Below are 14,155 nucleotides of genomic sequence, written 5' to 3'. Positions count from 1 at the left end.
GCCCGCGGGTGAATGTGCCCCGAGCCACTCAGAGCCAAGAGCCAGGGGTCACCACCAGCTCCTGCTGGGCCGGGCCATGCCTGGCCCTGTGCGAGGGACGCACAGCTGCCAGGCCAGGCATTACGGCGAGCGACGCTGACAACGGGGACGTACCGGCTGGGGCAGGGATTCATCGCCAGCCAAGGGGAACCCGGGCTTCCCTCCAGCCAGGGGGTGAGCCCCAGACAGCGGGCGAGGTCTAAGTCCTTAGCGTACACGCAACGAGCCTCACGCATGCCCCCCACCTCGAGTAACCCCCTCCCCTCCCCCAAACACTCCCCACTCTACAGAACCACCCGAGCCCCCCGACTCTGCACTCGGCTCCCAGCCACACGCCCCCCACCTCGAGTAACCCCCTCCCCACTGTACAGAACCACCCGAGCCCCCCGGGTCTGCACTCGGCTCCCAGCCACGCTCCCCACTCCACCCAATGCACGCCCCCCACCTCGAGTAACCCCCTCCCCTCCCCCAAACACTCCCCGCTGTACAGAACCACCCGAGCCTGCACTCGGCTACCAGCCACGCTCCCCTCATGCACGCCCCCCACCTAGAGTAACCCCCTCCCCCAAACACTCCCCGCTGTACAGAACCACCCGAGCCTGCACTTGGCTCCCAGCCACGGTCCAAGCTCCGCCCAACGCATGCCCCCCACCTCGAGTAACCCCCTCCTCCTCTCTGCCCCAAACCAGAGCCAGGCTAGACAAAGCCAACGACAACTTTAATACAAAAATATCAGGGTGACAGTGCAGGGTGAGTGGGGGACCCCACCCTGCTCCCACCCCCACAGCCCTTACCCCGGAGGGGATGGGTAACGCTCGTGACCCCTTTCGCCCCCATGGGGGGCAATCCTCTCCCCCCAACGTCCACGAGGCTATTTCCTGAATCGATCCAGAGCCGACCTCTGAGCCCGGGGTGCCGCCTTCAGCTCTCGCTCCGCCTCCTGCTGCTGCTCCAGGCTCTTCCGGATCTTGGTCTGGGGGGAGGGGGAGCGGGGGTGAGTCGGGGACACCCCAGTAAATGGCCCAATGGGGGGGGCATGACCCAATGCAGGGGCGACCCTGGGAACCAACCCCCCCCACCCCACCCCCCAATTCACAGTGTAATGGAGCCCCGGGGTATGGGGGAGATGCCCCCTGATGTCACTGGCCCAGTTGAAGAGGGGAGTTGTGGTGGGGGGCGGGACACACGGGAAGTCCCTGTTTGAGACAGGAAGCGGAGAGCTGGCTTTTGGGGGTGGGGAGCAAAGTCTGATGGGTAAGGACTGGCCCAAGGGCGGATGGGACAGACAGGTGGACAGTAAGGACAGACGTACCCGTTGCTCCTCATTCGCCACCTTCTTCTTACGCCGCAGGAGGTTCCCGGCTGAGCTGCGCCCCTTCAGCTTCCGGCGCGGCTGGAACGCCGGCTTGGCCTGGGGGTCGAAGCCCTGGGGGGCAGGGGAGGGAGGGAGAGAGAGTCAGTCCTTCTGTATCCCACAATGCACCATAGTGCCCCTCTGCTCTCCCCCCACCAGCTCCTGACGTGCCACAGCGACTGCGGGCACTGCCTGGTCCCCGCTGTGCCACCCCCCTCACTTCCCGCAATGCTTCACGGTGCCACCCAACCCCTCGCCCCACAATGCACCACGGCACCCCCGCGAGACAGCCACGGCACTGCCCGGTCCCCACAACCCGCAATGCCCCACCGTGTCTCCCCACCACTTCCCACAATGCACCACGGCACCCCCGCGAGACAGCCACGGCACTGCCCGGTCCCCACAACGCCCCACCATGTCTCCCCACCGCTTCCCACAATGCACCACGGTGCCCCCCAAGTCGCTCACCAGCCGCGCCACTCGCTCCTGGTGCTTCTGCTCCATGGTGATGGCATCCACCTGGCTCAGCTGCCTCGGGTCCAGCGTGATCAGCTCCGACGGGATCTGCCGGGGGCCAAGCTGTTAGGGGGGGCCCGGACCACCCAGGCTCCCCCCTCCCATGACACCACTCCTCCTGGCAGTGCCCCCGCAGACATCCCAACTACCCACCCCGGTGTCCCCTCAAGGGGTGCCCATGAACCCCTCCCCCCAGCCCCAGAGGTCCCTCCCTTAGCATCAGCCCCCTTGGACCCAGAGATCCAGCTTCCCCCCAGCTGGGGCTGCACCGGGGGGGGACAGGGCTAGACACTGTGCGGTGGTGGTGGGGCGACGTTACCTTCTCCAGCAGGGCTTTGACCTCCCACTCCTGCCGCTGCTTCTGGCTCCGGAACGGGTTGTTCTCCAGGGCGTCGAAATTCGCCTGTCCAGCACCTGGGATGGGGGGGGGTGGGGGGTGGAAGGGGAGACAGGAGGTTAGTGGGCCGGGGGGGACAACAAACCATCCCCTCTCTATCATGGACAAAGCCACACAGCTGTACCAGGCCCCCGCAGGCTGTAGCGGGGGGCACATGACAGGCAGGTCAGCTACTGGGCACTGTGGACATGGGGGGTGGGGAGGTTATGAGGACATAGTGGGGGGCCATACCTGGCACCAGGAGGCTGGTGACACTGTAGGGGATGGGGAGTTGTACTGGGGTGAGGGTCCATACCTGGCACCAGGAGGCTGGTGATGCCGTGGGGGATTGGGGGGTGGTACTGGGGGAGGGGGCGAGTCCATACCTGGCACCAGGAGGCTGGTGATGCCGCTGCCATGCCCTACGCCCAGCACGTCCTCGAAGGGGCAGAAGCGCAGGCCGTGGGCCGCCCGGGGCAGCGTGTGCGACAGGTAGGGCTTGCGAGGCAGGTGCACGGGCACGTCCCGGTACACCTGGGGTGGGAGGGGCAGACATGGCGGATTAGCGCCTGCAGCAGGGCCTGGCTCATAGGGGCTGTCAGAGCACAGGGCAGTCAGAGCTCCCCCTCGGGTGAGGGACAGACAGGGCCCAGGCTCATCAGAACAGGGGCCAATGCCAGGTGCCCAGAGGGAATGAACAGAACAGGAAATCAAGCGATCCATCCCCTGTCGCCCATTCCCAGCTTCTGGCAAACAGAGGCCAGGGACACCATCCCTGCCCATCCGGGCTAATAGCCACTGATAGACCTGTCCTCCATCAATTTATCTAGTTCTTTTTTGAACCCAGCTATAGTCTTGGCCTTCACAACATCCTCTGGCAAGGAGTTCCACAGGTTGACTGTGCATTCTGTGAAAAAATACTTAAACCTGCTGCCTATTAATTTAATTTGGTGACCCCTAGTTCTTGTGTTATGAGAAGGAGCAAATAACACTTCGTTACCTAATTTCTCCACACCCGTCATGATTTTATAGACCTTAATCATATCTCCCCTTTGTCGTCTCTTTTCCAAGCTGAAAAGTCCCAGTTTTATTATACTTATATTATCCTCATACAGCAGCCGTTCCATCCCCCTCATCATTTTTGTTGCCCTTTTCTGAACCTTTCCCAATTCGAATAGATCTTTTTTTAAAATGGGGCGACCACATCCGCACGCAGTGTTCAAGGTGTGGGCGAACCATGGATTTATAGAGGTGATATGACCTTTTCTGTCCTATTATCTGTCCCTTTCCGAATGATTCATAATATTCTGTTCATTTTTTTGGCTGCCGCTGCACACTGTGGACAGTTCTTTGGAAACATCCACTCAATGACCCCAAGATCTCTTTCTTGAGTGGTAACAGCTAATTTAGACCCCATCATTTTGTAGGTATAGTTGGGATGAGGTTTTCCAGCGTGCATTACTTTGCATTTATCAACACTGAATTTCATCTGCCATTTTGTTGTCCAGTCACCCCGTTTTGTGAGACCCTTTTGTAACTCTACACAGTCTGCTTTGGACTTAGCTATCTTGAGTAGTTTTGTATCATCTGCAAATTTCACCACCTCCCTGTTTACTCCTTTTCCCAGATCATTTATGACTATGTTGAATAGGATTAGAACCAGTACAGACCCCTGCGGGACACCACTATTTACCTCTCTCCAAAGCAGTTGGGGGGGGTGGGGGGGGGTGGGAAGTGGGTTTGAGCAATACCCAGTCCGTGGGAGGAGGATGCAGGGCGGATGGGGCCCTGCTGAGCCCGGCAAGAGCGGGGGGGACGGCCCGGAGTATAAGGGCCCCTCCTTTACCTGCACCACGGCCCCACAGCTACCCGCAGCAGCCCCCGCTGGCTGAAGGCCAGGTGCCAGTATGTGGGGGGGAGGAATAGGGGGGTGTCTGTGTGTGCAGGGCCGGGGGGGATCGTTACCTGCACCACATCCCCGCAGGCGGCCCCCAGCAGCCCCCGCTGGCTGAAGGCCAGGTGCCCGGCGCCCATGGGCAGCACCAGGGAGTGCAGGGGCTGATATGTCCGGAGGTCGTAGACGCGCAGCTTCCGGTCCAGCCCCGATGTCGCCATGTACCTGGGGGGAGGTGGGGGGAGACCCAGAGCATGATCCCCCGCCACCGCACAGTGTCACCCCAGCCCCGACGTCGCCATGTACCTGTGACACGCCATGTCACAGCGTGACCCCCACCCCCGCCATATCCCACCCAAGGAAGGTTGGGGGGAGACCCACACCATGACCCAGCCCCAAGCCTCCATCCCCTCCCTCCATATTCCACCTCTGCCCTGATGACACCATGTAGCTGGGGGGAAGTGGGGGGAGACCCCCCCAGCTCCCCTCCTTCCCCCACATGCACCCCTGCAGCCCCTTTTCTCTGTTCACCCCACTCGGGCCCCCCCCCACCACGGCAGGACTGCCGCCCCCGAGTCACTCACGTTCCGGAGCTGTCGACGGCCACGGCCCGGACCCCCCCTTGGTGGCACAGCATCCGCACCAGGGGCTCCTTGACGTTGGGGCTCCACAGGGTCACCGTGCCTGCGGGGGGGAGGGCCCACAGAGCACGAGGAGTTAACGAGGGGTCACCCCCCACCGGGCACAAGGGATTAGCGAGTGGTGGAGGGGATGGACAGGGCCAGGTTCACCGCTTGGGGGTGGGGGGGCTAAGGGGCCGTCATAGCAATGGGTCTGATTAACCAGGCCAGGCTGAGAGGGCAGGAAGGAGATGGGGCCAGCGGTCCCCAGGCCAGAGTGGGGCCACGCTGAAGAGCCTGATGGAACGTCGCTGTCTGAACCGGTGCCTGCCCCAGTGATGGGCTGGGCTGGGCCGGGCCGGGGGGCTGTGCCCTGCCGGGGGGGAAGGGCAGGGCAGGGATGACACACAGGGTGTGAGGGCCCTGGGAGAAACACTCCTAGCAGTGTGGGGCAGGGGACGTTGGCACTGCGGGGGGGGGGGGGGGGGGGGGAGCTCCAGTTATGGGGTACAGGTGGTGGGAGGGGATGTCTCACCGTTGCTGTGCCCCAGGTGGACGAGGGCGGTAGCAATGAGGTCGGGTCGGGCGTAGCAGTGGGTTGGGGCGGGGTTGGGGGAAGAGTTGGGGGTAGCAGTGGGGCAAGGGGGTAGCAGTGGGGCAGGGGGGCAGCAGTGGGTTGGGGTGGGGTTGGGGGAAGAGTTGGGGGTAGCAGTGGGGCAGGGGGGTAGCAGTGGGGCGTAGCAGTGGGGCGGGGTTGAGGGTGGGGCGGTCTCACCGTTGCTGTGCCCCAGGTGGATGATGGCGTTGGCCGGGTTCTGCCCCATCACGCCAAGGCGTCCCCCCCGGGTGCAGATGGCAGCGACCTCCTTCCCCACCGAGATGTCCAGGTACTGCAGGAACCCCGTCTCGCTCTGCACGGGGCACGGGGGGGGGTCAGTGGGGCACCAGCCCCCCAAACCCTGGCGCCCAAGCCCACCCCCCGCTTTACAGCATTGGCCAGCAGGAGCCCTGGTGTCCAGGCCCCCCTCTTCACTGTGGTGGGCAGCGGGAACCCCGGCAACCGGCCCACCCCACAGCGGCCCCCCGCCCCAGCACTCACCGCGGTGGCCAGCAGGAAGTGGTAGGGCAGGAACTCCATGCGCAGGACCCCATTGAAGCGCTTCAGGCAGTTCAGCTCCACGCCCTGGTTGTCGTAGACGTAGAGCCAGCGCCGCTGGGCCACCGCAAACATCGTCTCCGTGTGCAGCCACCTGAAACGGGGGGCATGAGACGGGGGGGGGGGGGGGGGGGGGCCACGACGTGTCCCACTGCACGGCTCAGCCCGTGAGCAACCTGGCAAACTCCGTCCGTGCAACACGCCTCCTCGTGCAACTCTCCCAGCCTCCCCCGCCGTGGGCGGGCACGGAGGTGCCCATTCGCCTTTCCGATGCACGCCCACACGTGCGATGGGCATGCCCTGCTGATGCACCGTTACACCTGCAGGGAGCAGCGGATGCAGCCCCCCCCCCCCCGGACTCCCCTGTGTCGCACGCCCCCCCCCGGGTGTCACCCCCCCCAGTCGCACACTTACGTGACGTCAGTGACCGTCTCCATGACGTTGATCTCACACAGCAGTGACTTGGTTTGCCAGTCCAGGGCTGCCACATGGCCCCGCCGGCCCCCCAGCAGCAGGTGCCTGTGTGGGGAGATGGGAGGGGTGAGGGGAACACACACACAATCCAGTCTCCGTATGTCTCCTGACCTGCCCCTTTGGGACCCCCAGAGCAGGTCAGGGGAGGCCTGCGGGGTCAGGGGTCCCTGACGCAGGCCCTCCCTGACACAGGAGAGCCCAGTCGGGCCCTGCCTCTCCAACCCCTCCCCAGAAGACATGCTGCCTAGGCACAGCCAGCCCCCACACCTTCCCCACTGATTCCCACCTGCCCCACGGGTTCCACTCCCTCCTACTCTCCCCCACATGCTCCTCCCTGCCCCCCCCTCACCTGCCAGGTCGGGTATAATCCATCCTGTAGGGGCCAAACTGGTTCAGTCTCAGCTCAAAGTGCTATGGGGGAGAGACCTGGTTAGACACAGCACAGGGACCCCCAACCCCTGGTGACCCCCCCCCCCCCCCAGGCCACTGAGACACTGTCCTGGGATCCCCCCTGCAATACTGCCCAGTGACCCCCCCATCCTAGGGGCAGCCCCTCCCCCTGCCATTCCTCCCACCCCACGACACCCCCAGACCCGGTGCATGGGGGTGTCTCTAACCTTAGTGGCGCTGACGATGTCCACGGCCTCGGCGATGTCAGCCTGGGCGATGGTGCAGGTGTCCTCGCCGGGGTCCCCCTCCAGGAAGCTGCGGGGGGGACGGGGGTGAGAGTCAGGAACGGACCGAGCACTGGTGGGGGAGGGGAGCCGGCCGGGATCGGGGGTGTGTGTGTGGGGTTAGGGGGGGTCACCCATCCCATCCGGGGCGGGGAGAACCAGCAGGCAGCCCCGGCTCAAGTGGCAGCGCCGGACGGGGGCCCGAAGAGAGGAGATGATGGGGGCACTGGGGCAGCTGCCCCAGCTCAGGGGGCGGGGGTGGGGGGGACTCACCCTGGCTCCTCGGGCAGCAGCAGCTCCATGCGCGCAGCCTGTTGTGTTGCCAGCTCCACCTTCTGCTCCAGCGAGGCCAGATGGTCCCGGAGCCGCCGGCTGGACGCCCCTGCCTGGGGGGGGTGGATGGACGGACAGACAGACAGACGGGGTGAGAGCCACACGTGGCCCTGTCCCTCCCGCCCCCCACCAATGGGGGGGGTCAGTAACCATGGGGGGACCCCATCAGGGACGACCTTGCCTGGCAACCCCCAGGCACCCAGCTGCCCCCCAGTTTCCATCACGCCCCTCAACTCACCAGCTGCGATTTCTGGCCCCGCTGGAATTTCTTCACCTTGTGGAGGGGGAGGGGGGCGGCGCCAGGGAACGGGTCCCTCTTCTAGGGAGAGAGAGAGACACAGACAGATGAGGGTAGAGGGACCTGCTACAGGCCCCCTTCTCCCCTCAGAGCCCCAGCGGTACTTCCCTTTGCCATGCAACCCCCCAGCCCTCCTCCCCCCTGACCTCAGCCGCCCCTCCTCCCCCCATGGCCAGCCCCCCAGGATTCCCAGCCTTACCCCAGAGATCCGGCCTGCAGCCCCTGATGCCGGCAGCCCCTTCCTGGCCTCCAGGCTCCCCTTTGCCCCAGCCCGCAGCCTGGTCTTCTCATTGCGACGCCTCTTGGCCCTGAGAGGGGCGGCTGCGGGGGTGTCCGGCTGGGAGGCCCCTTCCCAGTAGCGCTGCAGCTTCTTCGTCAACTTCTTCTTCGGGGGGGGGGAAGTGGGGGGGAGGGAGAGGGAAAGGGGTGATGAATTGTGAGGAAGAATCAGTTACCCCCAGCTCGGGAGGTGGGGAGACTGGCAAGAGGATGAGACATGGGGAGTCAGTTCCCCTAGCTGGGAGGGTGGGGGGCACAGAGGACAGGGACTAAAACTGCCCCCCAACTTGTGCGGAGATACCTGCCCCACACGGCAGAATAGCCGGCCACTCCCACTGGCCTGATGGGGAGTGCCCCCCCACCCCGCCGGGCAGAACCACCAGCCACAACACATAGTCGGGGGGAGGGGGTCTGCCCCCAACAGGGAAAGACTTAGTCCCCTGCTGGGATAGGGGGGCAAGTGCCCCGCGGGGCGGGGCTGCCCCTGCTGCAGCCCCTGCAAGAGGGCCAGCCCTGCCCCCCAGAGCACTCCGCGCACAAGCAGGGACGCCCCACAGATACAGCCAGCCCCTCCCCCGTGTCCCCCGGTTACTAGAGGAGCCCGAGACCCCGCCGCCCCACAGACATGGGGGCAATAAACTCCCCCCCCTCAAACCCCTGTAATTGGGTGTTCGCCCCCTGCATGTACCCTACTCGTGTTAGTGACCTGCCCCCTCCCTGCTTATGACATGGGGTAACCACCCCCCCCGGGGAATCCCTGCCCCACTCCCCGGCACTCACCTTGCCCGTCCCGGCTGGCCCCCCCTGCATCCCGCTCCCAGCCACCACCTCCATCCTGAGCGCCTGGAACCACGTGCAGCCTCCAGCTGCGGGCCAGGTTCTTCCGGTCGTGGCCGCCGCACCCAATCACGGAGCGAGGCGACTGAGCCCACGGCCAATCAGCGCGGCGACAACCTGACTGGTAGTGAAGCCGTGCAGCTGACATTATGGGTGAGGGCAACTCTCCAGCTACGGAGACGCGGCGGCGACCCGAAAAGGCGAAGTCAAGCGGCGGCCATCTTGGCTGAAGGCACAGGCCTGGACCATCCCATACAGACCTACCGGCGGGGGAACGCCACTGCATTCATCACAGCCCACGTGGTAGGGGGAACTCACCAGCTCCACCTTATGGGGCAGAGATGCAGCCACCTCTGGGGAGGGGCAGGGGGTTCCACAGAGTCCAAGGCCAAAAGGGCAGCGACCAGCCCCCCCATAACCCCCAGCACTGAATTCATCTGGGAGAAGCAGCGAATCCTCATTTAAAACCCAACCGTGTCCGAGAATCCACCCCCACCCGCTTGTGGAAATTGGTTTAATTATTCTCAGCATTAAAAATTGATGCCTTATTTCCCACGTGAGCTCGTGTAACTCCAGCACCAGCCCGAGGATCCTACTGTCAGACATTTGCTTGGCAGGCAGATACCTACAGCCGGTCACCCACAGCCCCACAGATTGACCTCCCGGGGCCTAGCAGGAGACGTTTCCATTCCTCTTTGTTCTCAAGGCTCTTCACTGACTCCTGCAGCTTATCGACAGCCTACTGGAAGTGCGGGTGGCAGAACAGTTCCCCGCTTCCAGCAGCAGGCAGGCCAGGGCCCTGCCAGAGGGAAAATCACCTCTGTGCACAACTCCCGTTTCTGCATCTCCGCATCCCATTGGTGAGGTGCAGCTGTCTGAGGTGGGGCAGGGGGCTGTTTATGCAGGGATCCCACAGGAGGGCACAGCTGCAGGTGGGGCAAGGTGCAGGGTCTGAAGCACTGTGCACAGGGTATGACGAGGCATCCTGTACCCCACTGCCAATTGTGAGTAGTGCAGAGTGCAGCATGGAACCCCGCACTCCTGCCCCAACACTGCTGGGGCTGCACTGACCACCCTTACCCAGTTCATGGGCGGGAGGGCCCCCTGAGACCCAGTCCCACACCAACCCCCTCCAGCGCCACCCTACATAATCTTCAGGGCCCAGGCCAGAATGATGCTTGCTCAGCTCAGCCCAGCCCTGTGCCCAGGTTTACTCCTCCCCATTGCCCTTCCACTAAGGCAATGACAACCCCCTAATCTCTCCCCACTGGGGGCCACTCCCTAGTCGCAGAGATCCCCCTTCCCCACACAGTGAGGAGGCAGCTCTGAGAACAGCACTTTATTGCAGACACAGGGCAGACACTACTTCTTCTTGGAGACGCCCACAGTTCTGCCCCGGCGCCCAGTCGTCTTGGTGTGCTGGCCCCGCACGCGCAGCCTGGGGGAGAGAGGGGAGTGAGACGGGCCCAGACCCCGGCCCGCCCTGCTGCTGCTCCCAGATTCCAGACCTGCCTCCCCAACTCTGAATCCATCCCCCCAGCCAACTCCCTATGGCCCTGCAGCCCAGCTCTGCATTGTCCCATAACCCCCTGCTATGCCCACATGCAAAAGCTCTGCACCCAGTTCCCCCTCCCCTTATCCAACCCAATGACCCCCTTTATGTTCACCCACCCGTCCCCCACTCTGCAGCAAAGGATGAAGGGGACCCCCCACATCACACAGGGAGTAGGCAAAAGGACCCACCCCCGTTCACTAGGCCCCACCATTCACCCCTCCCACCCCCACAGCTCTCACTCCTCTCGTACCCCCAGAAGTGGCGCAGGCCCCGATGCGCCCGGATTTTCTTTAGCCGCTCCAGGTCTTCACGTAGTTTGTTGTCCAGCCCGTTGGCCAGAACCTGACAAGGAGAGACACATGGGGGAGGGGAAGTCAGGACAGCTGGACTGGCTCAGAGCCATCCAGCCCAGTTTCCCTCCACAAGAGGGGCCAGCACCAGCTGGGGAAGAGCCCACAGGAGCAGCTGTGGGACAATATGCCCCACATCAGGGCTTCTCCTGATCTGTGATCATCAGAGATCGGCTCAGCCCTGCAGCACGAGGTTTGAGATCCTTGCCCGTTGTCAGCATGAACTGGTCCAGCTGTGAACAGTCTGAGAGCCACAGAAATGGCCAATCCCTTTGTGAACCTGGCTCAGAGACATCCTGTGGCAGTGAGTTCCACAAGGTAAGTACAGGGCACGTATAAAGAGTCTTTCCTTGTAGCAGGTTTGAACTTAGGGTTAGGGCATGCATGCTGGGTGTTACGAATTACACCTGATAGGACACGCACACATGTGCTACGAATTACACCTGATAGGACACGCACACATGTGCTACGAATTACACCTGATAGGACACGCACAGTTCGAATCTAGGCTGAGGCACAGAAATAAAGTCCACAACTGCAGAGTTCCCAAAAGACACTAAGTTTATTACGCTCGAGCGTGGTGCCCCCCTGCTAGCCAGGAGGGGACCCTGAATACAGATTATACAAAGGTTATATACTTTTTAGCAAAGCATGTTGCCCTCGTGCATCGGAAACCTTAGCCAATAAACAAACCCTTGTCTTATCTACCACCTATCCCTGCTTGGTGCATTCCTCGTGCTATACCAGTATGTTAATTACACAGCATGGTCCTAAAGCCATGCATCAGTAACTTTTATTATCAGGATGGGAGGCCTCACATCAAGGCCAAGAGACAGGGAGTTAGAGACTGACAAAAACCAGATACTGCAAATCAAGGCAGGCTGGAGACAAGGAGGAGGATTTTCACACGGATTCGGTATCTAAGGATTACTCCTCCTGGTGTATGATGTGCTGGCATTTAGACAATGGTGGGCCCCAAACCAAAGTGGAGTCACATGTGCTAACTTTTCCTTAACATGGGACAGCATTCTTGTTAACTCTGCAGTGACAACCAGCCCTGGGAGGCATGCGAGGGCCCTAGTGGCAGCCAATGGGCTGGTGCCACCCCAACACACTGGGATGACAAAGTCCCCTGCTGCCTACGGGACCCCAGAGCAGTCCCTGCAGTGGGGAAAGGAACAAGCCCTGCCCCACACTGCTCTGATCAGAGCTCCCCCAAACACACACCCAGCAATGGGCTCAGCACCCCGCTCTCACCTGGCTGTATTTGCCGTCTTTGACGTCCTTCTGCCTGTTGAGGAACCAGTCGGGGATCTTGTACTGACGGGGGTTCTGCATGATAGTGATGACACGCTCCACCTGTGGGGGGGCACAGAGATGGGGTCAGGCAGGGGGCTCCCCTCACCCAAGAGACCTCCCTCCTTCACCCCAGACATCCCCCCTCCAAGATATTCCCATGCTCTTGACACCAACCTACACCTAAATACCCCGCAAAAATCCACCCCCCACCCCAGACACCCCTCAGCTGGCTCTCAGATACACTCCACGCCTCAGCCCCCCCTTCACTCCACAACTCCCCACCCAGACCCCCAAGTGAAAGCCATACCACCTTCATCCCAGAGACCCCAGCTTCCCTTAGAGCCCCCCACATCTGAGACAAGTGCCATCCCCCATGGTCCCAGAGAGACCACCCCCGCCCTTGCCCACCTCATCCTCTGTCAGCTCCCCAGCCCTCTTGGTCAGGTCAATGTCCGCTTTCCTCAGCACCACATGGGCGTAGCGCCGACCCACACCCTGCAAGGGGGAAGAAACGTTAATACAGCCCCAGGGCGGGGACCCAGTACCCCCCACCCCATAAGGTTCCCAGGAAGCTCAGTCTCTGATGCCGAGAGCAGGACACACACACACACACACCCCCACACAGGAGAACCTGCTTCAAGAGACACCCATGGTACAGCCCAGCTCTAACCCCCGCCCCATACCTGTCTCCATATACACCCCCACCCTTGCCCGTGTAACAGACAGACCACGGTATCGAACCTGGGACCTCAAGAGCTAAAAGCCACAAGGCTGTTAGCTAAGGCTGTAGAGCAGACTCAATCTCTCTCTGGGTGGTCTCGGTGCCACTCGATGGGACAGAACCGCACACCTGGGAGGGGTCTGGGTTACGCCTGCACCCCGCTCAGTGAGACCTTGTGACAGGGAGTTCCCTTGGCTAACTGCGTGGGGTGAGAACCTTTGTAGCCTGACCCTCTTCTCCATCCCAGCTGTGCAGCACCTCTCCTTGCGCCAGGGCCGGCCTGGCCGCTCCACCACACCGGGTCAGCCTTGGCCCCTACGTCTTCTCTGGCCTGAACTAGAGATGGGGCACCCACAGCAGAACCCCATCTCCCCAGGGAGGGCACCCCATGGATGCACACAGAGGCAGTGGGATGTTTTCAACGTTCTTTCTCTGGTACAGCATTCCCAACCCGCCCCCCCCCCCCGGGGGGGGGGGGCGGATACCCAGCCATGCCCCCCTCACCTTGATGGCGGTGATGGCGAAGGCGATTTTCCGTCGCCCATCTATGTTGGTGTTGAGCACTCGCAGGATGTGCTGGAATTTCTCAGGGATCACAAGAGACTGTGGAGAAAATGGGGGGGGGGTCAGCAGAGGAGAACTGCCCCCTATCAGTGCCCCCTCTGAAGCCCCCCCCCCACTGGGGATACACTCCCCCCAAGCCAGGAGTCAGCCCCAAACCTCTGCTCCTCCAGGAAGCAGCCCCCCCCACCTGGTTGTTACAGATACCAGCCAGCCCCCCCCCCCACCAGCCTTGCCTCCAGTGCCAGCCTCCCTGAGCCCCCGACCCCTCCCCAAGCAGCCCCCTCCTACCCCCTCAGGAGCCAGCACTTCCCAGCTTCTCCCCACTCCAGGGCCAGTCCCCCTGGAGCCCCCGACTCCTCCCCCCAACAAATAGGGACGCCCCCACTTCTACCCTTTCCAGGGAGCGCTCGGGGGCCCGCGGCCCCCAGCTGCGCGGCGGACGAACCCCGATTCTCCCCCCCCCGTCTCCATCCCCCCCTTAGATCTGATCGCGGCTGTTCCCCCCAGTGACACCTTCTGCCCCCTATCGCCTCCCCAGGGAGCCCCCAGCTGGAAATGGGGGGCGCCCCAGAAAGCCCCGGCTCCGCCCTCTCGGGCAAGCCCTCGCCAGCCCCGCTGCCCCCTTCCCCGGGGCGGATGAACAAAGATTCCCCCCCCCCTCTCACCATAGCGGCTACTCCGCGCTCTAGTCTCACCCCGTCCGGAAGAGAGAGAGGAAGTGACGCGATGCCTTTTATAGACACTCCCCCTACAGGCAGATAAGCTTCCGGTCAGGGCAGTTCACCTTCCGGCAGAGACGACAGACTTCCGGTCCTC

At 62.7% G+C, this 14,155-nt stretch overlaps 2 protein-coding genes across 2 annotated transcripts; both read right to left on the bottom strand.

The window, feature by feature from the left end:
* Positions 1-740: 740 nt before the first annotated feature.
* WDR46 (WD repeat domain 46) lies at positions 741-9,028 on the bottom strand. Its single transcript, XM_037913925.2, is given in 17 exon segments — positions 741-1,012; positions 1,352-1,465; positions 1,862-1,957; positions 2,229-2,323; positions 2,672-2,819; positions 4,251-4,404; positions 4,764-4,863; positions 5,575-5,710; positions 5,899-6,049; positions 6,370-6,474; positions 6,779-6,840; positions 7,047-7,134; positions 7,377-7,489; positions 7,675-7,755; positions 7,934-8,119; positions 8,794-8,859; positions 8,861-9,028. Coding segments are annotated over 17 exon segments (1,935 nt in total). The 5' UTR covers positions 8,999-9,028; the 3' UTR covers positions 741-910.
* Positions 9,029-10,176: 1,148 nt separating this feature from the next.
* RPS18 (ribosomal protein S18) lies at positions 10,177-14,128 on the bottom strand. The gene is made up of 6 exons (XM_037913931.2): positions 14,005-14,128; positions 13,280-13,378; positions 12,463-12,549; positions 12,013-12,114; positions 10,656-10,747; positions 10,177-10,288 (listed from the first exon to the last, which is right to left on the bottom strand). The coding sequence occupies exons 1-6, from the start codon at positions 14,005-14,007 to the stop codon at positions 10,213-10,215; spliced, it is 459 nt and encodes a 152-aa protein (XP_037769859.1). The 5' UTR covers positions 14,008-14,128; the 3' UTR covers positions 10,177-10,212.
* Positions 14,129-14,155: the final 27 nt, after the last annotated feature.

The sequence above is a fragment of the Chelonia mydas genome, chromosome 14 (genome assembly GCF_015237465.2).
Source record: "Chelonia mydas isolate rCheMyd1 chromosome 14, rCheMyd1.pri.v2, whole genome shotgun sequence".
Taxonomy (NCBI): domain Eukaryota; kingdom Metazoa; phylum Chordata; order Testudines; family Cheloniidae; genus Chelonia; species Chelonia mydas.
The sequence above is the reverse complement of the archived record's forward strand: the minus strand, read 5'-3'. Positions and strand labels throughout refer to the sequence as shown.